The 25,104-nt window shown below is 41.3% G+C and overlaps 1 protein-coding gene and 1 long non-coding RNA gene across 3 annotated transcripts in view; both read left to right on the plus strand.

Annotated features, from left to right (window-relative positions):
* The window catches only part of LOC105694333 (protein kinase C, brain isozyme), a 62,328-nt gene extending 47,556 nt beyond the window's left edge, over positions 1 to 14,772 (plus strand). For both annotated transcript variants that reach the window (XM_012414870.1, XM_012414871.1), the window contains 10 exons: positions 1,117 to 1,245; positions 2,755 to 2,908; positions 4,780 to 5,008; positions 5,746 to 5,877; positions 6,055 to 6,228; positions 6,303 to 6,394; positions 6,795 to 6,996; positions 7,901 to 8,089; positions 9,788 to 9,928; positions 10,290 to 14,772. In XM_012414870.1, the coding sequence (XP_012270293.1) occupies positions 1,117 to 1,245; positions 2,755 to 2,908; positions 4,780 to 5,008; positions 5,746 to 5,877; positions 6,055 to 6,228; positions 6,303 to 6,394; positions 6,795 to 6,996; positions 7,901 to 8,089; positions 9,788 to 9,928; positions 10,290 to 10,442 (1,595 nt within the window). In that variant the 3' untranslated portion in view covers positions 10,443 to 14,772. The remainder of the gene's footprint in view (positions 1 to 1,116; positions 1,246 to 2,754; positions 2,909 to 4,779; positions 5,009 to 5,745; positions 5,878 to 6,054; positions 6,229 to 6,302; positions 6,395 to 6,794; positions 6,997 to 7,900; positions 8,090 to 9,787; positions 9,929 to 10,289) is intronic.
* Positions 14,773 to 20,109: 5,337 nt separating this feature from the next.
* Positions 20,110 to 23,268, plus strand: LOC105694334. Its single transcript, XR_001103524.1, has 2 exons — positions 20,110 to 20,227; positions 21,356 to 23,268. It is a non-coding gene; the product is annotated as an uncharacterized LOC105694334 (long non-coding RNA).
* The last annotated feature ends 1,836 nt before the right edge of the window (positions 23,269 to 25,104 follow it).

Genomic DNA, 25,104 nt, shown 5'->3' on the forward strand with positions numbered 1-25,104 from the left:
CAAATCACAATTTTTCCTCGATTGCGTGTATGGAAAAAAAAAAGGAAAAATTGAAACTGATTATCAACGTTACAAAGAAAGTCAGACAATAAATCGGAAGGGAACATTTCCCGCGGCGTGATTCCGATATCGATGGGCAGAATCGCGCTACCGATCCCTCGGCAATCAACGGTCGACGCTTTAAGAGAATCCCGAGCCTCCTTCCTACCATCGTTCGAAACACGGTTACACGTCGACGCGAAGAGCCTCGTGAAGTCGTCTTCGAGCCAGTTTTATAGCCGTCACGTATTGCCAGAGCCGTATCGGGAAAAATCCCAAGGTGGGAAATAAGAGAGGAAACGAAATCGCATCCGGTCCATCGCCTTCTTCGGCGTCTCGACGCATCCTCGACTTTTGCGACTTCTGCATTCCAGCATATCAATCGCGGATGTGGGACCCGCGAATCCAGTCATTCCCATGGTATTCTTTTTATAAGGTGGGACGAAAAGATCATTCTATTAAAACATTTATAAAGCTGAAGTTTCAAATGATTCGGTGCATGAAGCTTTATAAATATTTTGACGTTTTATGTATGCGGATCACCTTAAGGTAGCAAGACGGAAAGAGGGAGAACGCGATTATTCTTCTCCTTCCCTCCCTCTCGGTCGACTATGCCATCGCCATCTTGCGTTGTGCAACGGTCTCACGTTCTCTTCCTTTCGGTCCTGCATCCACGATGTCGATCCATTGTATGCGCCTTCGTGTCATTCGTGCATGCCTACCCTCTGAATGTTGAGAATAGCCATCCACGGTATCCATTATGGTCTGTTTAGTGGTGATGCGAATTCTAGGCTCTCCGTAGCTCGATGACGGATCGCGAGATGGATCTCTCGTCGCGTCGAATGGCGCATAAATAACGCGGACGAGCAGCGCGAAGGGAGAGCCGAAACGATAATATGTCATTGGGAAAGGAGATTACGGGGTGTCGTTTGAAAATAAAGATCCTTCGAGTCCGTTTCGGTTTTGGCTTCCTTTCTTCTGCCGATTTGGCGCCAAGTTTGAAAGTACGCGGGAAAAGGAGGGGGCAGGGGCAGTCCAGTAACCCATGCAAACTATATATGCTCACGAATTATGCAGCATGTGATATGAACGTTCACAAAAGATGCGAGGAGAGCGTACCGAACCTTTGCGGATGCGACCACACCGAGCGTCGCGGACGCATCAATCTTCACATCACCTGCACCGGAAACAAACTCACCGTCGAAGGTACGTACTTCGTTTTCTTTGAAATATTCATTTAAGGTGACGTGAAAGTGGCGCGAAAGGGTCCCGTTTATGATACTTTTCTCCGAACCGAGGGTTCCGAATCGTTTCAAACTTGACAATATAAATATGAAAGCTGCAAAGAAGATTCTAAAACTCACGAAATTTCAATTTTTTTTACATTTCTTTATAGGTATTTTTTAAATTTGTTATAAAAAATGAAATTTCATGAGGATCAGGACCTTACTTATAGCCTTCATTTTCAAAGTTTAAAACGATTCGGTACACCCAGTTTGGAGAAAAGAGTCATGAACGATCGACCCCTCGGATGCCACTTTCACATTCCTTTGAGCGACGAGAAACGAATTCCCTTTAAAAGAATAAACGATAGACCAATCAATCTAAGAATGAAGGGATGGAACCAGTGTTGCCAACATCAGTTTTCTTTATTCCAAGACAATCGGATTAAAATAATAGATCAATTCGGTACATTCAAGAAAATAATACGACAAATTGAGAAGTTCAAATATTTAAGAATTTAGAGAAAAGTTGCGTCCGATGTTAAATAGGAGAGTAAATGCAATACCCAAGATGGCGCAGAGGGTCCCTCTCCAGTCAATTAGGGCCTCGGAAACCATGAATCCAGAGGATTTCTGGAGTTTTACCTCGATTTCTTTATAATTAGTGTACGAAGAGGACAGATGGAGTATACCATTTAGTACAATACCCAATATAATTCGACACAGCTGTGAAAATAAAAACGAACGTCGGCAATGGAGGTATTTAGAAAAACCTACGTCGATCAAGCTCCTCCACGTGCTTCACTTCGCCTTAAACGATGAATGGAATTGAATACATTTCTTTATAACGCTCATTTCTAATATTTCAAAAGTCAACTGGAAACTGAACACGCGATTAACTGTAATGAGCCGAAAATGAACTGAACACTGAATAGTTTAATTTCATTCTCTATTTTAACAAAGCACAAATGTCTTTACGAGCAAAACGAAGGATGTAAAAAAAATATCTACCAATGATAAAAACGTCATCCATACAGTTTCTTTTTCTACCGAAACAGTGGTGCAATTTGCGTCGTATATATGCACAGTACTCCGAACTGAAATAATAGGATGAATACTATCATAATAGTACGATTGGCAATACTGGATGAAAATGGTATTGGATACAACGTGACATGAGGTTTGCAGCTAGTATAGAAAAATGGGACGGGATGCATTTTCATCCGAGATTTAGTACCGTTGACGCAGGCTCTTAAGAAATATAAAACTGATTTGTTACCGTAGGTTTCTATTTTACCCCTTTTTACGTCAATTTCCAAACGCGAAAATAAACTAACCCCCCCAATTATCGATGGGCTCGCTCGATAAAGAGTGATTTCCGTTGACAACGAATTTTCGTAATTTTCCCAAGTTCCGCTGACATTTCTTATCGTCAGATAAGAAAAGCGACTGTCTAAAATACAGTGATTAGATGATCGATTACCGATTCCAGTGAAGCAAGGGAGGAATCTCATTCCGATGGATCCGAACGGACTGTCGGATCCCTACGTCAAGCTGAAATTAATTCCCGACTCGGACAACGTCAAGAAGAAAACGAAGACGATCAAGTCCTCCCTGAATCCGGAATGGAACGAGACAATCATTTTGTGAGTATCTGGCCATCGAGGCGCAGTCGGGGAGCCCAATCGATTGTTGCTTCGAGACGAGGGTAGAACGATTCCATGACAAGCGGGTCGCCTTTCAAATAGAGATGCGAGTTCATTGTTTTATCAAATAGATGTTTCACTCACAGCTGACAGTGATGCACAAAAACATGCCATTCAAAATTAAGTTGATACGAAAGGGTCATTCTTTACATATAAAACGTCAAAATATTTATTAAACTTTTCTCCAAATTGGGTGCACCGAATCATTGGAAACATCGGCATGTGATCATGGAGGCTCTAAGAAAGAACGCGATGCTCATGAAATTTCCTTCTAACAAATTCTTTTATTTATCCCAGACTAGAACCACGGATACATTTTTTTTTTTAATGAAATTTTATGAGCATCACCTTCTTCCTTAGGACCTTCATAATCACGTGTCGAAGTTTCAAATGATTAGGTGCACCCGGTTTGAAGAAAAGTTTTATAAATATTTTGACGTTTTAAAGAATGACCTTTTCATATCACCTTAATAACTCCAAGTTTTCAAAGATCGTCAGGTGATAGTTTCGGAACAAAGATGATCTCGTTGGGGAAGAATGCTAAACCCTTTCATTATTTTGAGTTCATGTGTGGAGTGAGATCGAAAAATTATTAGAAAAAAATGGATATCGAATATGTAGCATCAAAGAATTCAGGAGTTCCTCCAGAAGCCCAGAATTAGATCTATGCATTTTGATCCCACTTTTGCATATCGATCCGGATTGCATATAAGTAATTATTATGCACTTAAACATCCGTCCAATCGTTTACACATTTTTTAACTGCTTTCTATAATTTCAATTACAAGGGCACAATTGTGTTCTCTAAAGAACACGATGTCACGGTTCTCGGCGCGTTCAGGAGTTTAGATGGAAATGTGGTCATCCAGAAAGTGAAAGACTCCGAGCTTTGTTCAGACAGGACTGTACAATTAAGGAAGGTTAACAATGATAGTCAATAGTTTTAGACAAAAATGATACAGCAATCCTTATGTTACTATAAACATTTTTTGGAGAAACGGTAAACGCATGTTGGCCAAACATTTTTAAATTATAAAAGTTATATTTACGATTGCAATATTTTTTACTAACATTGGCAATCTCCCACTATCCCGCTTAGTTATAACGATGCTTTCTTTTGTCGTTACAAATTTATTTGCTCATTCAGTACTTTTTCTAAAAAACATTTATTACGATCACAATTATATTGACTGCAATTTCTGTCGTTAGTGCATATGCAACTGCAGTAAAAGCTAAAGTTAGTTACGACATATTTTTCTGGAAAGAATTTTACGCAATTACGTTTCCATTCCACCTTATTCATCGAGATAATATTTAACACCTTCTATACAAGTAGCGATGTATAAAAGAATCCATGTACGATTTTTTACCAACCCCTCCTGAACAAAGCACGTCGGAGGGATTAAATACTTTCCATATAATCCATCCTTACCATTGTCGCAAAGAGTTACCGAGGATATTTAAGGGGATGTCAAAGTGGCGTCCGAAAGGTCAATCGTTCATGAAACTTTTCTACGAACTAAAATTACCAAATCGTTTCAAACTTTACAACGTGAATGTGGAGGCCCTAAGGTAGCTCCTGAAACTGATGTAATTTCCTTTTTTATAAAAAATGTTGAAAACATTGATAAACAAATGAGAAAAAAAATGGAAATTTGATGGGCGTCAGGACCTTCTTCATAGCTTCCATATTCATATCGTTAAGTTTGAAAAATCGTTTCAGATTCGGTAAACTCGGTTCGGAGAAAAGTTTCATAATCGAGACCTCTTCACGCCGCTTTCGCATCACCTTAACCTCTTCGTCTCCACAGCGATCTCAAGCCAGAAGACAAAGACAGGAGACTGCTGATAGAAGTCTGGGACTGGGATCGGACGTCCAGGAACGACTTCATGGGCTCCTTATCCTTCGGCATCTCCGAGCTCATCAAGGCCCCCGCCAGTGGCTGGTTCAAACTCCTGACCCAGGAGGAGGGCGAGTTCTACAACGTCCCCGTTCCCGAAGAGGGAGTTGACCTCGCCGAGCTCAAGAGCAAGATGCGAGTTAGTAGCGAACACCTCGTCCGGATCTGCAGAAAAAGTGTTTTTCATTTTATTCATTTTATTCGTTATTACCGAGTAGAATATTAGCCCCCATTTTATCTACAATTCCGAGGAGAGAGTGTCAAAAGTGACGCAGCTTTATGAAATGTTGCTTTCGACGCTGATACAAATCAATGGAAATTTAAATACATTTCTACACACTTCGTTGTTTTGCAAAGTGTTCTCTCCGTTTTGCGAAGCTGCTTAAAATTCATAGGTTATATATTCCATTCGTTGTATTCTAATTGCAAGAAATTCATGCAACGAGCCATGTGCTGCCACCCAGAAGAAGAAAAAAAAAGATTCAAGCGTCCGTTTTCTATCGGGAGAAATACATCTCCGGCTCTTTAATTTAAACAGCTACATTTTATCGTTCGTCTAAATAATGGGTCGAAAAAATGTAGACGCATCGAACACGATACGAAACCAAATTATCGATGTACGGAGTTGAAATTATTTTATTTCATTTTTATCTTGATTCAATCTCCTTTTCGTAACTGCGCACTATCCACATTTTGTAGGGTCGAATAAAATAAGATTTGTAAACAGAGCACTTTCCTCCAAGAGTGAAAAAATTGCACTCGACGATGAATGAATTTTCTAGGTAGCAGTACATGACCTCTTCCGGCCCCTTGAAAGCGTCAATTATCGAATAGTTACAAGTTCGAAAGCACTAAAAATGTGATTTAACGTCGTAGAAAACCTCGGTGACGAAAAAGTCAACAGTGCCGCAGGATAAGGAAGTTCCGCACAACATGGGCAAGAGCGACGTGATCCGAGCTTCGGACTTCAACTTCCTCATGGTTCTCGGGAAAGGCAGCTTCGGCAAGGTACTTGAAATACATTATAACGTCGCACGAACGACTACTACCCTAATGGCACAATATATTTCTCTTATATTTTCCATATATTCAAGGAATATCGAACATTTCCTTAATATTAGGCAGACATTTGAAATATTTGCAAAAGAAATGCGTCAGTGGTCCGTGAACCGTATTCGTTTTCAGGTCCTCCTGGCAGAGCGGAAGGGCACGGACGAGCTCTACGCCATCAAGATCCTGAAGAAGGACATCATCATCCAGGACGACGACGTGGAGTGCACGATGGTGGAGAAGCGCGTCCTGGCGCTGTCGAGCAAGCCGCCCTTCCTCGTTCAGCTGCACTCCTGCTTCCAGACGATGGTCGCCATCGATCCTTCCTGCACTCTAGGCTGGCCCTGGAAAGGCAACACCTAACGTTAATCTCGCGTTTTCAGGATCGGCTTTACTTCGTCATGGAGTACGTCAACGGCGGGGACCTCATGTTCCAGATCCAGCAGTGCGGCAAGTTCAAGGAACCCGTTGCGGTGTAAGTGCCTTGACTTTTCAGCTGGGGAGCCTTTGGCGGAGATAAGGGAATCGCCGCCATTGGGGGGGGATAATGGGAAGTACGCTCGTATTGTAATGTCCTGCACGCGGGATACTACCAAGCGGCTCCCGGAACGTCTCAAGGTGATGCGAAAGCGGCGCTACAGAGGTCGCGTTTCTTAAACTTTTTTTTTTAATTGGGGGTATCGAATCGTTTCACAATTTACAACGTGAGTACGGAGGCTATAAGTTAGAAGTGATCGTTAAACGAGAGCTTCCCCGTAATTCGCGTTAAGTGACTTTACGATCGTATAGTAGTTTTTCCGGCACTTTCGCGTCAGCTCGAGAGAGGCTTTTGTTTCGTACCATCAACGGTTTAAGCTCTCCGTCCGACTTTACAGATTCTATGCCTCGGAAATAGCGATCGGTCTATTTTTCCTTCACGTTCGGGGCATCGTTTACCGGGATCTCAAGCTTGACAATGTCCTGCTGGACCACGACGGCCACATCAAGATCGCGGACTTCGGAATGTGCAAGGAAGGCATCACCGGGGACAAGATGACGAAGACTTTCTGCGGCACTCCGGACTACATTGCCCCGGAGGTGCGCTGTTATTGAAATACATTTAAATAATTATTCAAAGTGATATCCGCCAGGCTGCGTATGAAGCGCGTCTTGTCATCTCGCGCACTTGCCTAGTAATACGGAATAATTTTGTCTTATATTTTCTATATATNAAATTATTAAAACTAAATATGTCATTGAGATTTTCAACAAATCTTTTAGACAGCTTCGAATGAAATCTACGAGACATCTTAAAAAATCTGTCACTTGAGATATTTAGCAAAGATTACAAAAACATGTTTAGAAATTATTCCGTACGGCAGTAATGATCATTACTGCCGTTTATCCCTTACTTTTCTTGCCCCGATGCTCCCGAACCCCACGAATCGCCATTTTCCCTTTCTTTAGGACCCTCATCCAATCCCTTACATAAATAGGAAAATCTGGAAAAACCAGTGATTAGCCGGTGATATTCGTTGCATTAGCACTTGTGATATTGAGATAAAAAGTATGATACTATTCCTACCACATATTTGTAATCTTATTCCTTCTTATTGTTACTTTTAAATTCTTCGACGTTAGAGTTTTTCTGAGTAATCATTTACATTACCTCCAAGTCGATTACACGGACTGCTGTGCAAATGGTCTTTTTCTCCTTGAATTTGCCTAGGGAGTTTATTTAACCCGTTTCATTCGAGACCTTTGCCTTTCGACCTGCCAGCGGCGATTGCAATGAGTGCAATGAGTTAAAATTAATGAGCTATGACGGAGGGATTGAAATAAGATATTTATCACTTCGAACGGAACCTGTAGGTTTTTTCTTTTTATTTGGACAAGAACCAGCAGAGTGTATATGTATCGTTTAAACGATGAGCAGGTCCGTTTGCTTTTGTTTGTTCCTTTACAGGGATGATTAATAATAACATCGTAATCAATGTTACAGATCATTTTGTATCAACCTTATGGCAAGTCCGTTGACTGGTGGGCCTATGGGGTTCTTCTGTACGAAATGCTGGTGGGTCAGCCTCCCTTCGACGGGGAAGACGAAGAGGAACTCTTCGCAGCCATAACCGATCATAATGTCAGCTATCCGAAGAGTCTCTCCAAGGAGGCCAAAGAAGCATGTAAAGGGGTAAATATCCGCACGTCCTTTTCATACATATTTTGTTCTTCATGTCCTAGTAAGTGGCAACGTGTTTCAGATAATTGGCGCAAAGGTTAGGCCTCATTAAATCCTTTTGGTTAAAAACGACGCCAATTCTATATACATCAAAACGTCAAAATATTGAAAACCTTTTTCTCCAAACTGTCCGCACAGAATCGTTTGAAAGTTTTGTATACGATGCGGCGAGACTTCCCATCCCTTGTCGGCAAATCGTCATACGCCTTGGACCCTGCATGCGAAAGGGGTCAAGCCCGGAAAACTGATTTATATTCGGACCCCGGAATTCCGGTGCCGGATAGTCGAAGCAATTCGAAGCAATTCGACCCGGTTCGATCGTCGGGACCGGCCAGTCAGCCCCGTGAGGACCTTACGCCCGCCACGGCACGGTAGAGTCGGGGAGCGGAGTTCGGTACGCAAAAACGGTATGAGTGAGGAGTCGTCCTCGGAAAGGTAGACAAAATAATATTAAACGGAAAGCTGCGATAAACGATCCCTTCGAGAGATTTATTAACCGGAACAATCACACGGGAACGCGTCACTGGCACAATGAATACGGAAGCCCTAAGAACTCTTGATTCTCCTGAATCTCATTTTTTATATTTTCTTTTAACACTAAACATCCCGACAATTTATAACCCCATTACCAATACCATTTAAAAATGGTAATTTGACCACCAGCCGGTGGGAGGTTTAGGGTTAATTAAACAAATTAAATTTCATGGGCTTCAGAAGTTTCGTTGGAACCGCCATACTCACCTGGTAAAATTTTATCCTTCAAATGCCGCTTTCACTTCGCCTTAATTCGGCGATCCCTGAAGTTTCAAAGAACGTTGCAGAAATAACGGACAAATATGAAGAAAGGAGAGTTCGTTAAAACTCTCCTTCTCTCGAATGAGTCATTCCCAGGGTGCCTATTCGGTGCTCAGCCAATCAGAGTCCTCCCCGAATAAAGTAGCCATAACAGGGAACCGTCGGAGGCTGAAGAAGCGAGTAAACGTGTAATATCTCCGGACGTTCTCTTTTTTAACGGGCTCCTGCGAGGACCTTCCCTCTTCCGAACGAGACATCCCGACGAGCGTTTGCGTCTTCAGCGAATCAAAGTTGGTTCCTCGCAAAGCGGCCAGTAGGCCAACTCGGGTCAAGTGTGTCGATCCGGAGCTTGGATGCCCTGAAAACTGGCGAGAGATGAAACGAGTCCGCCACTGTTGACTCGTCTTCGCATAACCGGAAACCACTGGAGACCTTGTTGGGGAGAGTTTAACCGGAGGTTTTATTCACTCAGGAAATCACGGATTTTAATGCTCGAAATCATGTGGAAATCACCGAACGCTCACAATTTTAAGGTTAAACGTCCCTCCTTCGCTAATCGCATTGTTATTTATCATATGAAATCGAAGGAAATCTGCTCTCAAAACGGGTCATCGTTTTCACCGATTTCCGACTGAATACTCCCTCGGTTTAACCACTTGTGCAGGGAATTTATTAAAAATTATGTTTCGCAATTTTCAGGTCTCCTTATTCAGGTGGTAAAATTTGAAAGAAATTGGTACCCCCAATTATCTATAGAAATCCAATGAAAATATGATGTCATTTCCTCTTCATCTTCGAAGGATCATTTACAAAATTATCATCCCCTCGTTAACTCATCTTTGTCTTCGCTTCCAGTTCCTGACGAAGAATCCGAGCAAAAGATTAGGCTGTGGTCTCAGAGGCGAAGAGGACGTGAGGAGCCATGCCTTCTTCAGGCGCATAGATTGGGACAAGATTGAAAATCGCGAGGTGCAGCCACCGTTCAAGCCAAAGATCGTAAATATCCCTTTTCTATGAGTAATTATCTATTACCATTAATTGCAGAGAAAACTATTAAAAACCTAATCTGGACTGCAATAGTTACGGCTTTGGGGTTAAATGTCGTTGTTTCTTATTGCATTTTATCCTCGATGTAAAAATTAGGAAGACCTATTCAAATCTCGCGCCGCGTTTTGACACGGTAATATGGCTGTCCCCCCCGTCTTGTGGCTTCACCTCCCATGTCTAAGTTCCCATTTTATGCCCAGTCTCCTGTATACCCATGTCCCTGGGTATCAGCTACCCAGCTCGTATATAGATCAGTGATACGGACAATCGGGTAACATTATGTAACGGTGTGCCTTGCTTTGATCAACAGAAACACCGCAAGGACGTGAGCAACTTCGACAAGCAGTTCACCTCGGAGAAGACCGACCTGACGCCGACGGACAAGCTCTTCATGATGAACTTGGACCAGACCGAGTTCATGGGTTTCTCGTTCCTGAACCCTGAGTTCGTGCAGCACGTTTAAGGCGATCCGTCTGTCCCGCTCTTTCCCCCTCCGGTGCGCTATCCCCTCTCTGTCTCTGTTTCGCCTCACGTTGTATCATCTGCGCATGGTCTCTTGCATCCTATGGCACGAAGGAAGGAGAGGCTTCGACGAAACCACCGATCAGGCGTGAGACTCTCTCGCGGGGTGTGACAATCGAATATAGAATCGGGTTGCGGCCCACGTCAGGGCGAACTCGACGCGCAGGTTAGGAAAATGGCAAAATGGCGGCCAAGGACCGACGCCGAGTCCGCTCGGCTCTGCTGGCGGCTTCGCGTGGACAAGGAAACGCGCAACGATCGGCAACCGATACACCCACGAAGTGGTATCGGATACAACGCCAGCAAAATGTGGACCCCACTTTAGGGGTCCAAGATCTTCGGATTTTGGCTGATTTAGGACCGAGAACGCCGCCTCGATGTAATTTTGCAATTCAAAATTATCGTCCGCTAGTCTTTATCGCGTTAAAAACGTCGCATTCTGTACACGATCCGCGGATTATCGTTTCGCTTTCATTTCACCATCTCCCGTGTTTGTGCAATACATAAAGTGCGTAAGTGTACCACTTTCTTATAATAACAAATATACGTATTCGTTAGAAAACTTGGAATATCAATTCTCATGAAATTTATAGATATGTGAGTTCCGCGTCCGTGTGAAGGAAATTAAAGCCAAGATGGCGGATTTCCGCGTATCCACGTCCACGTGAAGCCGCCAAAAGCGAACCGTCTTCGTTCTGCGTACGGATATATATATTGCATTTACTTCAGTAGCCTCTACTGTCGCCTTCCAGAGTAATATGTGTATATATGTGCACAGGTGTACACACTTGCGACAAGTCGGTGTACAGGTTATGTATGCATATATATATATACATACATCTACGTATACATATACATCAAGTTTCTATCGGAATTTCGTTAATGTTGCACCTTTTGAAGCGAGTTTAACTTCGTTAGCGCGTAGTCGAGTTAATTGTTAGATAGGGATATACATATATATACATATATATACATAATACATAATATATCCCCAGAGGACCCATAGGAGAACTAGGTCCTCTTTCTTTACTGACTTTCCTCCCAAGGAGGACGCGATGCGAAAAAGCAACCCTTACCCTGTCCCTTCCCTTAGTGCGTGGACCCTGCGTAACATGTCCCTTTTCGGAAGACTTTACGGTGAGGCGAACGTGCTGCTTCGCTGACAGATTTGGACGAACTACAGCTTCTTTATGTATCTGGGCATTTGTGCAAGAAATTCTCTTTTAAGGTGAAGTGGAACACGTGGAGAAATTTCATCGACTCCGGTAAAAGGGATGCTTCTAAATACCTACGTTACCGACGTTCGCATTTGTATCGACAGCTCTTTCGAATTATATTGGGTATTATACTAAATGGCATACTCCATATGTCGTTTCCGTGCAATAATTATAAAGAAATCGAAGTAAAACTCTAGAAATCCCCTGGATTCATAGTTTTTGATGCCCTAGTTGAGTACGGAGCGTCACCCTGCGCCATCTGTGATTTTAGTGTCAACTAAAGTTTCTAAACAACATATGGAGTATGTCATTTAGTACAGTACCCAATACAATTCGACACAGCTGTCGATATAAATACGAACATTGGTAACGAGGGTATTTGGAAGAATCTTTTTTACCGACATCGATCAAATTCCTCGATGTGTTTCGCTTCACCTTAAACGAGAAAGTGATTCGCGTCTCTATGAAACAGTTTGTGAATTACTCACGGTTATTTCCAACGTGTCGTTATCGAAGCTACCAGATATTGTAGTTTGCTCAAACCTATTCGTCGGTACCTTTAAATCACCCTAATGCCTTCCCTTCCTTGTAGCATAGAATTCTGAAATTTTCGCTCCTTTTCAGCTGAAATTTCTTCTAACGCACTGAGGAAAAAAATATAGCTGTCGGAATCACTTGTTAACCACACATATGGTGTGTTTTGGAACGAGTGTTGTTTAGGAATCATAAGAAATGTGAAGGATTGGATGGCAGTTAACCTCACTTCGGTGTGCAAGTAAATCATGGTTGTAAGAACCTTGTCGCCGCGCAGGACAGATCGCTTGAACGAAACATCTTATTTTTATAAGATGTTTGTAAATTCATTACCGATCGGAGATCTGTGCAAGATCTAAACATTACAATCAACGACATTTTGTCACATTTCAAACTTAATTTTAATTTTAATAGAACATGTCTTCAACGTGGAAGTTCTGTTTGCGAAGAAATGCACCATGCCAACACTTCATTAACTTAGCGTAACCTCAATTCGCGGACGTTAAGCATGCTGCGTAGTAAAAAGTTCAAGGTTGGATCCACCTTATCATGGTTTAAATGCTCCGAAACATAATCGAACCGACCATGATTGCAATTTTAGGAACACTACCACTCTCGACGAGCAATCGTGGTCTATCCGATTGTCATTTTTTTTTTCTCAGTGCGAGATCCAGTCGACGAGGTCGGTATCGGCGCAGTGGTGAACACTTTGCCGTCGAACTTTTCGGAAAGTTTTTTATAGATCCACGAGGAATTCTTAAATACCGAAATATTCATTCTTACGAATTTAACACACCCGAACTTAGCGTTAAGAAGTCTGTGGCATTTTACGCATACGCGTATATTAGTATGCAAGTGTGTATACTTGGCGCGAAACTCTATCGGGATTCCTGATTATTATGTCGAGTTAGCTTAGTCGATACCGTGGTTCTTTTACCCGTTCCATTTTGATCTCACCTCATGGACATAAGATACATGGATGCTGCGAGGTGATCCGATCACGAAAACAGCAAAACCAAAAGATAAACAATGGAATGACTGCCTCGTCGTTTTTTTTTTTCTTTTTACGTGAAACCGTTGCGCTACATAATGGTACGTCTACCAGCAAGAGATGGAAAGAAAGAAAATAGATCCTCCGTTCTTTCTCTTTTCGTTCCACGGTCTTCGTAATTGGATCAACGTGTGGACTCCACGTGGCGAAATTACGAAAAGTTGCAAAAGCACTTTCTGCAAGGTTTCGACGTGTCTCCACCAAAATCTGCTGCCGACCTGGTTTCTGGTTCGACAAATAGCTCAATGAAACGGTTGCATATATATAGAGGTCTGGAAACTCCCATAGTGAAAGAGGAACAATCGTCGTAAACGGTTTTCATGAATCGTTTGCTCGAAAAAGTCGCCAAGGCAGAGTAAGGTCTATGAAACAGATGAAAATACATCCTCGCTCCCTATCTTTGTTGTGCTCGCACCCGGAGGAGGGTTTTTTTAGAGGTTATATTTAACGGAACTGTGCCGCATCGCAGCGCCGCGTAGTGGCAGTTTGAGGAAAGAAAAGATGCTGGCACCCACCGTCGAAATCTTAAAGAAATTTTCAGACACGTATGTTAGAACGCGATCTAACGTCCGGTCGGGGAACTTTGCCAAATTTTCCAATGACAAGGTCCATGTTGTGTGGATCAAACTTTACCTTACCTTAGTGACAAGTGGGGAGAATTTCGACAAAATCGTCTACGAATGTAAAGTTTTCCCTACCGTAAGAGTTTCGAGACCTGGGACCCGATTCTCGAGTTCGTACGATCAACTTTTGCACGCGATATTACTTTCACATAATTTTCTTAATTTTTCGTGCGAAAAAAATCCGCATGAACGCAAGAATCGGGTCCCTGTATATACGACCGTCCGGAGCGATCATCCGACGTTTACCTGACTCGTTGCAACGACGTAACGATTGCGTCAGGATTGAAATCGTCACGTCGTTGTTGCTAGTCGCGTCGACGGGGTCGAAGCTCCACTAGGACCACCGAAATATTATACGTGGTCGACCCGGATCGCCGATCTCCCGGTTACCCTCGATTCGACGATCGGCCTCGTACGAAGAATTCCGAATTTTCCGTAGAAGCCTAGATACAAATATGGGCTTGATGCGCCCTAAGTTTGATAACGAACATTTTTTCGGAGTTGAATGAAAGATCGTACGATATTTCATGTTATATTATGTAAGAAACGGGTACTGTGAGCGAGATAAAGGAAGCACGTAATCTACAATCTATCGTCGTAAAATTAAGGTAATGTGAAAGTAACGTCAATATGGACTCTATAAGAAAGGTCCTGACACCCATGGAATTCCAATATAATTAAAATTTGTTTATAGATATTTGATTAATTTGTTATAAAAAATGAAATTTCACGTGGGTCAGGACCGTTCTTATAGCGTCCATGTTTATGTTGTGAACTTTGAAACGATTCGGTACACCCAATTTGGAGAAAAGTTGATTGACGAACAAAGGTGATATGAAAGTGGCTTCCGAAGCGTCAAAATATTTATAAAACCTTTCTCCGAACTGGGTGCACCGAATCATTTGAAACTCCAGTACATGATTATGGAGATTCTAACGAAGGTCTTGAACACGTGAAATTTTATGTTTTCAAAAAAATGTTTTATTTATCGCGGACTAACACCTTTCATATCACCTGAGGTGATATGAAAGGTCTGGAAATTGCGCGAAATTTTCGGAGCGAACTCGTTATTGTCGGACGTACCGTTTAACATGAAACGTACGTATCCTCTTGAGCTTCTACGGGAATTTCTGAATTCTTTGCCTTGTATCAACTCGTACACGACTAAATTACCCGAAGGATATCCCGCTGATCACTGTTACCGATTAGTGACAGCTAATTGGCGACTTCCCGAGACGTGTACTCGTAGCGAATCGGCGGCGAAGTTAGGATTATCGTTGCGCTGCTATTGGCGAAACTACGGATCGACTGGAATCCTTCGGAACCTGAAGAAAAACGCGACGTAAATGCGAAAACGTGTGAGTTGACAGTGAATTTGTTTCTCGAATAGTTGTTGCAAAGATGTTACGTTCGCGTTTTTCTATTGGGAAGGACTCGGATAAGAAAGATTCTCTTGGTTGTCCTGGTTCGAAGCACATAGCATAATTTGATCGATGTTAAGCATCGAATCCATCCAGTAAGATAATTGTAAGTTGATGATGTTTGAAATTGTATTAAAACTCAGTATATCTTTTTAACTTAAGCTATAAGAGGTGTAATTTGGAAGGCAAAGTAAATCATGAGTTGCAAATGGTGTATCGTATACACCTTGTGCATATTTACTTTGATTTCCATTAGTTGCAGCAAAGTGACTTCGGTGTTCTATACAATGCAGGATGAAATCATATTTGTTATGGATTATTTATCAACTTGTCAAACCTTCTTAACCTCTGTAAATATGTGTAAAGAATCTGAATGTTTGCTTGAATTTATAAATCAATTAGGATTCGAATATTCATTTATTAGGCACTCGAATTCATCCGATTGATTAACGATGCCAGATTTTGATGAATTTGTTCTGTCCACTAAATCCAAGAGGTACCCGAGAAGACTCTTTCTTATTCGAAGAGAATCACTGCACACAGGACCTGCGACTTACTGCAAAAATACCGTGGCAATATTACAGACATATCGCAGGAAACACTGCAGCAATGACACGGAAGCATTTTGACCATGAAAGGACATTACTTTGAGGCTCCGCAGTGTTCTTTGTCGAGTGAATCTTGAGGATCCGTTCGACCCGTGAAATTTTTTGTTCGCGCGAAATCTATTCTTGTATACCGATCTTCGATGAGTCTTCCACGTGTCTCTCGCGCGCGCTTTTTGTACAAAGTTTCACCCATGCATCGCCTCTTCGTGGCCTGCCTATGTCCTCTATGTACACTGATTGTGGGACGATGCAGTCGAAGCAATCTTTACGTTATATTCTCAGAATTCTGGCGCCAAAAGTTTTCTTGCAGTTGCACGGGACGTGAGTAATTCAACTAAGGAATGTAGAGAACTTGTGCCGTGTAATTTCATAGGTTATGGTTGCAGGAAACAAGATAGGTCACTTTCTAGGTTAGCTATGTTTCGGAACCTCATTTAATAGAAACTTATACATTTGGAAAAATTTGATTTTAAGCACTGCTTCGAATTGGAGTATTCAACTATTATATTTCTGATATTTTTACAGTGATAGTTTCAAATGCTACGATATTCTCAGAGATATAACCACTATTGCTCGAACTGTAATTTCATTCTCAGTGGATGTACTCATCCTTCTCATAAGAGCTGCGTAAAGCACCGTTTCGAATAGTATTTTATTCCAGATGTTCGATACATTGTTTATATGGGGTAAAGTACTATTTTAGTTAAAGAGTTGAAGTTTCGAACATTCACTGCAAAACTAATGATTCAGTTATAATTTTTTTTAATTATAAAAGTTCAGAGATAAAAATCAAAATATAGGGTTTCTTAATTATTATGTCAGAAGTTATCGTTATTCCTTAAATCTCAGATTGTAACAAATAAAAGGTTGAGGAATGTTATCCGAGAGACAACACAATCATTGATTCAAGCTATGAGTAAAACAAGTTAAATTAAAGATTTCACTCACTGGTTGTTCTAAACTTCAGCGATACTCTTCGACTGATCTCTACACAGCTCGTTCCTCACTGAATTGTAACCTTCTGTCTATTTTTACCTGCCATTACATTCCGCTGGCTAAGGGATAGACTCTACAAAGAAGGAAATGAAGTACTTCGTGCAGCTTTAACCATTCGCAGGGAAATTAATTATCTAATCTAGAGACAGCGGATGTTGTTCAAGTATTACAGATGGATAAGTCGCTGCGTTGGAATGATTTTCCATGACTGTAACAAACGATTGTTATTTTTCTCTTGTTACGACTCGTATGATGTATCATGTAGTGTAGCATAACGTAGGACCTCAGAGGACTGATTTCCTAAGCGTATTTCCTACAAGTACTTTAAGATCCCGATGTCGTTTTAACGATGATTTTACTATTGAACAGTCCATTTAGTATTCAACGATATCTTTTCTGTACTTTGTACATGAGACTGTGCATGTGAAACCATGCCATGAAATCATGTATATCCATGTGTGGACCGATCTTCGACTATCTGCGATTATCTTTGCGAGCATCGTTAGACCATTACCTATCAGGGTCTGGATCCATATCATAGGCCAATCGTTACTTGTAATTATTCTCCGTATTACTTAATAAGCTCCGCTCTGCTGTCGAATAAGGCGAAGAAACCCGAGACTTTAGATATTAGTTCTGATAATACTTACCTTAAAGTCGTACAGACATCTCGAAATTATTAATGTCAGATTTTAAAACAGAGCTCATCGACGTTAGAAGAAGATTAATAGTTGAATTCGCTCGAGATTAAAATGGCATGTTCAGGCTGGGAAGTCTTAAGATATGTTAATTTGGAGAGATACTAGTTGAAATTTTTTAAGATTCTGGATCATGGTATTATGTAGAAGACTGGAAATTTCTGTCATTTATTTTCTTAGACGATTTTCGTTCAACCTTTGTCCATCAATCACTAAAGTAGCGTTAGGTCTGTCAAACAGGTAGGCATACCTCCCCTTTCTTGGGCCCATGTACAGAAGATGGCGTCTGAGGTTAGGTTTGACAGTCACGTTCAGTTTCTAAAGCTATCAAATGGAAAAGTTTCGCATCAGCAATTTATGATCGTTCCCTGAAATGTGCATACATTTTTAAGGAACCAGTCGATACCTGTAATGTATTTCGGAGCATATCGGTGCTGCTTTCAAAAGTGTTATGGAGGCATTGTCACAGGTACTATCGTCAAAGTGGATTGCGAAGTGTTACCAGAATCATGAATATTCGAAGACTTCACTACTCGAACACTAGAGAATCTGGCTAGTTAGCACAAGCCCTTTACAAACGGTAACACTTTTACCTACTTTAATTCCAGATGGGATTTAGGATACGTTAATGGTACAATTATCGATTACTCATCAGAGTCTATCTCTCCAGTCAACGGTGGCCTTCTCAAACCGATCTCTTCAGCTTGTAAACCGTGTGCTGATTCGATGATAAATCCTGTGTCTCAGTTCCGTTCCAATGAGTACTAATAAATATGAAATAGGAAACATCAATACATATAGAAAACTCAAATTTGCTAAGCACAACTCGCATGGAAATTCCAATCAAAGATGCAGTTATCAGTTGTTCAAATTTGTTTTGTACAGATGTTTTGCATCGATGTCGGAGGAACTGTACAAGACAGAACTTTCGAATTTTTAGACGTCGAGATTCTGAAAATATTGTCACCAAATATTCTCTGAAAAGAGAGTAACGGTATTTAAATACAAGATGAATTTATTAAATGATTTGAAGTTTAAACTTTTTCTTTTCTCTCCAAAAGAAGATGTTCAAATACGACATGAATTCATTAAATGACCGTCATTGTTTAGAATCCAATATCAAAGATGTAAATCTGTAGAAATCGACACACTTAAGGGGAAAACAATTCTTGATCTCGTTTAATTACATGACATTGTTAACCAGCAGTGATTTCTCATCGAGTCGGTGCAACGGCGTTAATTATCTGATTAAAAGTCTAATCCTCTGTGGAGGTCAACATTTTCGTATTAATTCTAAGTATTGTAGAGATGATCGATGCCCCCAACCATCTTCGAGGTGTAATCTATCTTGAGCGTGCACTATATTTTTAAGAATATTCCGTACATTTATAATAAAGAAGTCCGGGTTCTGTCACGAGAAACGCCTTTTTGCGACGCGGCGAAACGTGAACGGCTCGTCCAACACTTTACTTGATTTCCTTTCATTCACCATCAGTTGGTCTGGTTCAATTCGCTGTACTAGTTGTTACTTATTGTTAATTGTTAAAATCCTTAATTATATATTACAATACATGTATGTACATATAAACAGCGATGTTCGCGCAATCCTGAAACCGACACCCTCGACTCGTTCTGGAACTCGATCCATCCCTGAAATATCTGTTCCTAGTGATATTTATTAATTAATTTATTTATTAATCCTCTTGCGGTTTTCTTTACGTTCGCTCGCTTGATAAAGAGAAAAAACATAAAAGAGAGAGAAGTCTTTTATCGATTAAAAGACGTCATTTAGTCATAAAAATGAGATATTAGTCGGGACTAGAGTTCGAAAATTCTGGGTAACATAAAATTGGAGAAGGTAATTGGGAAACATACCGTAAGTTACCGAGAATATCGAGAATTTATGAGAACGTTAATTTTGTTATTTATACACTTGAAGTTTTTTCGTTTAAGTAGCATTTCTTTTCGATGCACTTTGAAGTTCAAGTTAACGAATAATAAATGTTATTAAAAGATATTGATTAAAAAGTTTTATTTACTTCCAGGTAAAAATATTTACGTATAGCTTCCCAGAAATTCCATGTGATTTCGCCCAGAATAGAGCCGACATGCATTAAGCCGACGATGTCGTTCAACGAATCAAACGAGAGGTTTCGATTGGTCCCAGAAAACGTGCAACGGAAGTTCTCCTGCTACAGGGTTTTTCTACAACCAATCGGAACCTCTCGTTCGCTCCGTCATAAATTTTTTTCTCGTAATTTCTCGGGAAAAAAAGCTTTGGAGAAGTTACCGATACGTTAGCAGGAATTTCTCATCCTTCCTGATGTAACTTACCACGTTTAGAACACTAGTCGGGACCTTATAGGATGCAATGGCATTAAGGTCTTAATAAACAAGTTTGAATACGCCGCCAAATCGTTTAGTTTGTTGGAAGTGTATTGCCAGCAAGGATGGCGTTGATGTCTGGCGCTTAGACCATAAGGTCCAAAGGCCGGCTGCGGCCGGCAGTCGAACAGTCGAAGGCGAGCACAGGTGTGCAGTTCGCAGGACGGCATGGGTGAAGTCATCACGGTTTGCCGTAAGTTAACTCACCTGATTCCTACGTCCGAGCGTATAGGCGTAGGATATGTGGAGCAGATTCAAACATTCCCTTGGTATTCCGATGGAGGCGAAGGACGGAAAGAGGAAGAAAGGAGGAACTATTCTCCCCCAGTGCTGTTAGATAGTACGTCGCGCAACGGTTTCAGGAGACGAGAAAATGGTCTCTGTTCTCCGTCTCTTTTGGCTCTGCTGTTTTCATAGTTTAGGGTGTAGAATTAATATTCTACGTGTACGAGTCTGATTATGAAGGCAGTAAAACTAAAAAAGGGAGAACTGAGGGACTTCTTTCCCGGCCTGTTAGAATGTTGCTAAGTTGCATCGCTCAACCGTTTCATATATACAGAAGGGAAGGTCAAAAAATGGCCTTCCTTCCCCCACTTTTTGTTTTGCTACGGGCAGAAAAGTATCAAGGGAATGATTGAGTTTGAGGGCTTCGTACATTCAAAGTCCATGACGAGGCCGAGGTGAGGATTATTCGAGGCGTCGAAAAACAGCCGGCATGGTAAGACGCCATTTTGTCGTCGTGAACGCCTCTTGTCCAATATTGCGGCATCGAACGCTTCTGCTTGCCTTCTACCTCGTTGAATTTCTTGTGATGATTCACGTGGAGTAAAGTCAGTGCACACCGTGAGCGAGGATTTAGTCAAATTTATCATCGAGATGCGTTCCCATTGACAAGACTAATGACGTTGAATCTGTGGAACTAACCTTAAAGGTATTGCGTCGGTGTCTTTTAAAATTTAAATATAGAGTTTAAACTCCGTCATACGCTTAATTCCTTTTTCTCTTCTTGTTTTTCTTTTTTAACATGATCTCACCGTATTATTTGTTAATTTTATTTGACCGCTGCGATGCTTAATGTTACTAAAATCAAAATATTCAAAGGAAAATTGTTCTTATTTTGAGGTTATATAAAGTGAGTTTTCACTGATTTTTAGTTAATAGAGAAACTGGGCTACATTTGTGCAAATTGTAAGTGGCTGTGCCATGTTCTCCTTGTCAAGGTGCACCGATTCAGATATATTTTGTTCGGTTTTGCTGATTTTTGTAGTCGAGTCCGTGTTCATTGCTAATGTTTTTAACCCGTTGCTTCGTGTGCCCATAGGAGCATGGAATCACTTCAGCCAATGAGAAACTGCAGAAAGGTATGAGAGATGCCATCGTCAAATGCTCTCCTTCAAAACCAGGTCATCCGAAAGCCGAATTCCTGTTACTTAATTTTTGAAAAGACCGTAAGTATGCAAAATCATCAGAATCTGCTACCTGGAACCAAATGCAACTCAATATTGGATGAGGTAAACAATAATAATTGACTCGTTAAGTACGTGCACAGATATGTAGCAATGGATGCGAATGCCTTACAATGAGATATCGTTCGTGATCATTAGGGTGCACAACCATTTCAAGAACATTTAATTCTTTGATCGCTCTCTTCAATTTAGTGAAGACAATAGCAATGAGTTAAGGCGTAATCGAAGCAAAATATCTTGCATATGTAGTAAAGCAATCGCGTAGAAGGTTGCAACGTTACGTAAGATTTTTATGGGGAAAGTGGACCATTTCGGAACTATAAGAAAGAAATCGGTTGTAGGTTTCCACGGAATAGGGGAATTTATGAAAGTACAAGACAGACGTGCGGTGTCCCATCGAAGCATCTGCTTCGTATGTTCTAACCGATCCCGGGTGATAGACGTGAGGATGTCGGGGCCAATTTCCACGTCGACAATATTTGGGACCAGCGACGCCCAGGGATTTTCGATAAAGCTCCGCGATTTCCCGAATACCGAATTGCGACACGGCACGGGCCTCGACCGAGCGGCCTCGTGCTACGGAATGGGCGGCAGGCGTCTTGCGAAAGATGCTGATTTTCGATAACACGAGCTTCGGGTTTCGGGCTACGGTCGGCTTACGGTATCCGGTGGAGGGACCAGGTTCGATGTATCGCGATGAGCTCGAGAAGGATCGGGTCGGAGGAAAATCAGTAATCGACTTATTTCCTTGAAGTCACAACAATTTTTTCCATGCTTTTTCCTTTGCACGGGGTGAGTGCCGGACGAGTAGGCCTGGCGCACAGGCGCACGTGCGGACGGGTTGAGGACATTGTAACATTTCTTTCCTTTTTTAACCAATAAAACAACGCTTAGTGGACATTTTATGGCTATTACAATCTGATAAATGTTCAATAAGTAATTTTGCTCTAGCTGGATTTAATTGTGATAAAAACTGCGACGGATATTGGGGCCTCGCACCCCACACCCTGCAAATTTGGGCTTCGTAATATTTTTTGGGGAAAATGTCGACTTCGGTCGGAAGGTAAAATTTGAAATATCGAAAAAGACGGCTCACTGTATTTCTTTTCGGGGCAGATTCCGAAATGTAAACGACGGACGCCGGTCGAAACGTTTCTTGATCGAATTCGAATATTCTCGTCACAAATTAAAATAAAAGGTTTTCATTGCACACCGCCATTTTCTACTACGCGTTCCGAAAACTCGTCTTTGGTTTGTTAAAACTTACATTTTACCATTTAATGTTTAGAACTCTTTCGGTGCATGGGCAATTATTTTTAGCCTCGGCAATCCGCTTATAATAACGTTCGATACGACGAAATCGTTTAACTCTTTCGATACGGCTATGCCTGTCATCAAAATGCGAATAATACAAATACAAATTGCGTTTACGGAACTACGGTATGGGCCACTTGCGATTAAAGTTCACTATTATTAAAAAGAAAATGAAAAAAGATTTAAAAAATAAAAAGTGAACGAGAAAAAAATTCGACTGACGTTGGGAATCAATGCAAAATTTTAGCATGCAACTATAGTCACTCGTAGTATTGAAAGGGTTAAACTACAATTGTACTAAGGTAATTATCTTTCTCCTAATGCGATAAACATTCCGTTGATATATTTCGTTAGTTAAGCCCAGAAATGTATATCGTCAGCATGGTAATTACGTTAACTTACGACCGTCTTCGTTCAATGATACAAGAAAAACATGTGTTTTCTTAGGTTAAGCTTGCGACATTTTTTTCACTTTGTACTGTGGTAATTTTGTCCTTTTTGGCAAAATGTTTCGCGAGCAATCATTTATGCGAGACGAAATAATACCTCGAAGACTCCGTGGCATGATAAATCTTTATTCCGTAATGAAGTACACTTCTGCGCTTAGTTAAGCTGGAAGTTAAGCCATCGTTGGCAACATGCGAATGTCTTTGAATAGACGTATTTTACACGTGTAATTATTATTTATAGATTAGGACAGTAGGTACTAGATATTGTACATGTAATATTGGGTAGTTCCAAAAATTCCGTCGTTTTCTGGCCACCTTGTTTCCCGTTCTTCTAACTTTACTGGCCTTGACTTTATGTTACCGACTGATTAACTTGTGATTTACACGTGATGTTGCTTCAAGGTTCGTCTATAAAAACGACAGAACGTTTGGAATGACGGAGAAACGTACTCTTGCGATGATGTAAACACCTTCCATATTAGAAAAGAAGCAACACTGGAGCAAGATATTAAGGGGTATAAATTAAATTTATTGAAAAACTTGGTACAGTATGGAAAAAAAAATATTTTGACGTGCCAATCTCGCAATACTAGCATTTCTCGACTCACCGAATAAGATACTCATGGACTTCATTGAAAAGAATACTCGCTTTGCTCTGCAAAAGCGTTCTTTTATAGACGCGTTAATCTCCGAACCAAGGAGCTTGCGTCCAACTCCTTATATGGGCATATCTCGAAGCCCGCTGGACGATGGAGAAACGTCGTTTCTGTAACAATGTAGATCTCAAGACAGGGAAACGTAAAGGGTTAACAAGATAATTTCTTCTAACCCCCCAATGTCGATCATTAATTATCGATGGACCTTCTCCCCGCCTAGTTTGGACGAAGAAAGAAATTGACAAGGATTGGGAATTACCACCTTAACGTTTTGTTAAATGTGTACGGGAAAATAAAGATGTCCTTATTTCGCTGGAATAAATATCAGCCGCCATGACGTAGTTGGAAGCAGAGAACTTGAGGTCAGTTACCTAGGAACAACGTTCTACTTCGCGCGAAGAATTGCATTTCCATTGTCAATGGATCTCCTGGAATACCACTGATGACTCGGGAGATGTCACTTGGACCTGGGTGCAATCTCAAGAATCCATGCCTGCGGAATTAACCAGAGGAAGTTCCTTGGACAGGACGAATATTCCTGCTTGGAAATTTCAGCGGTTCCTGTTCCATTGTTCCTTTGTACCATTGCTGCAACTGGTGTAGAAATTCGACCGTCGAACGTTACCAAAAAGATTTTTTGATCTGGATGAATTTCATCTCGAACGGCTGGTCGGGATGCCGATGGTGATGTCAAGAATGATCCCCATGCGGTTCTTAACTGGATGGGTCCAGCGACGTGCAACGCGGCTCTATTTTGAGTTGCATTTTTATCGTCATTGAATCTCCTGGAATGCCAGTGGCGGTTCTAATGGTGATGACTCGGGAGAATTCACTTGGACATGGATGCGGTCTCAAGGATCCGTACCTGCGATTAACCAGAGGGAATTTCTTGACCAGGACGGGCATACCTGCCTGGGTATTTCATCTGGGCCTTGTTCCACTTATACCATCGCTACAGCTGATGCAGATATTCGGCTGCCCAACGTTACCAGAAAGATTTTATGATCTGGACGAATTCCATCTCGAACGGCTGATCGGGATGTCGATTGTGATATCAAGAATGGTCGCCACATGGTTGACGACGACGGCCTTTCATGGTCCTTAACTGGATATGTCCAGCGACGTGTAACGCTCCACTACGGAAACAGACGAGTTGATCCGACATGCCGAAAGATCAGGACATGT

The sequence above is a fragment of the Orussus abietinus genome, unplaced genomic scaffold, assembly GCF_000612105.2.
Source record: "Orussus abietinus isolate OABI.00-Male unplaced genomic scaffold, Oabi_2.0 scaffold145, whole genome shotgun sequence".
NCBI classification, from domain to species: Eukaryota; Metazoa; Arthropoda; class Insecta; order Hymenoptera; family Orussidae; genus Orussus; species Orussus abietinus.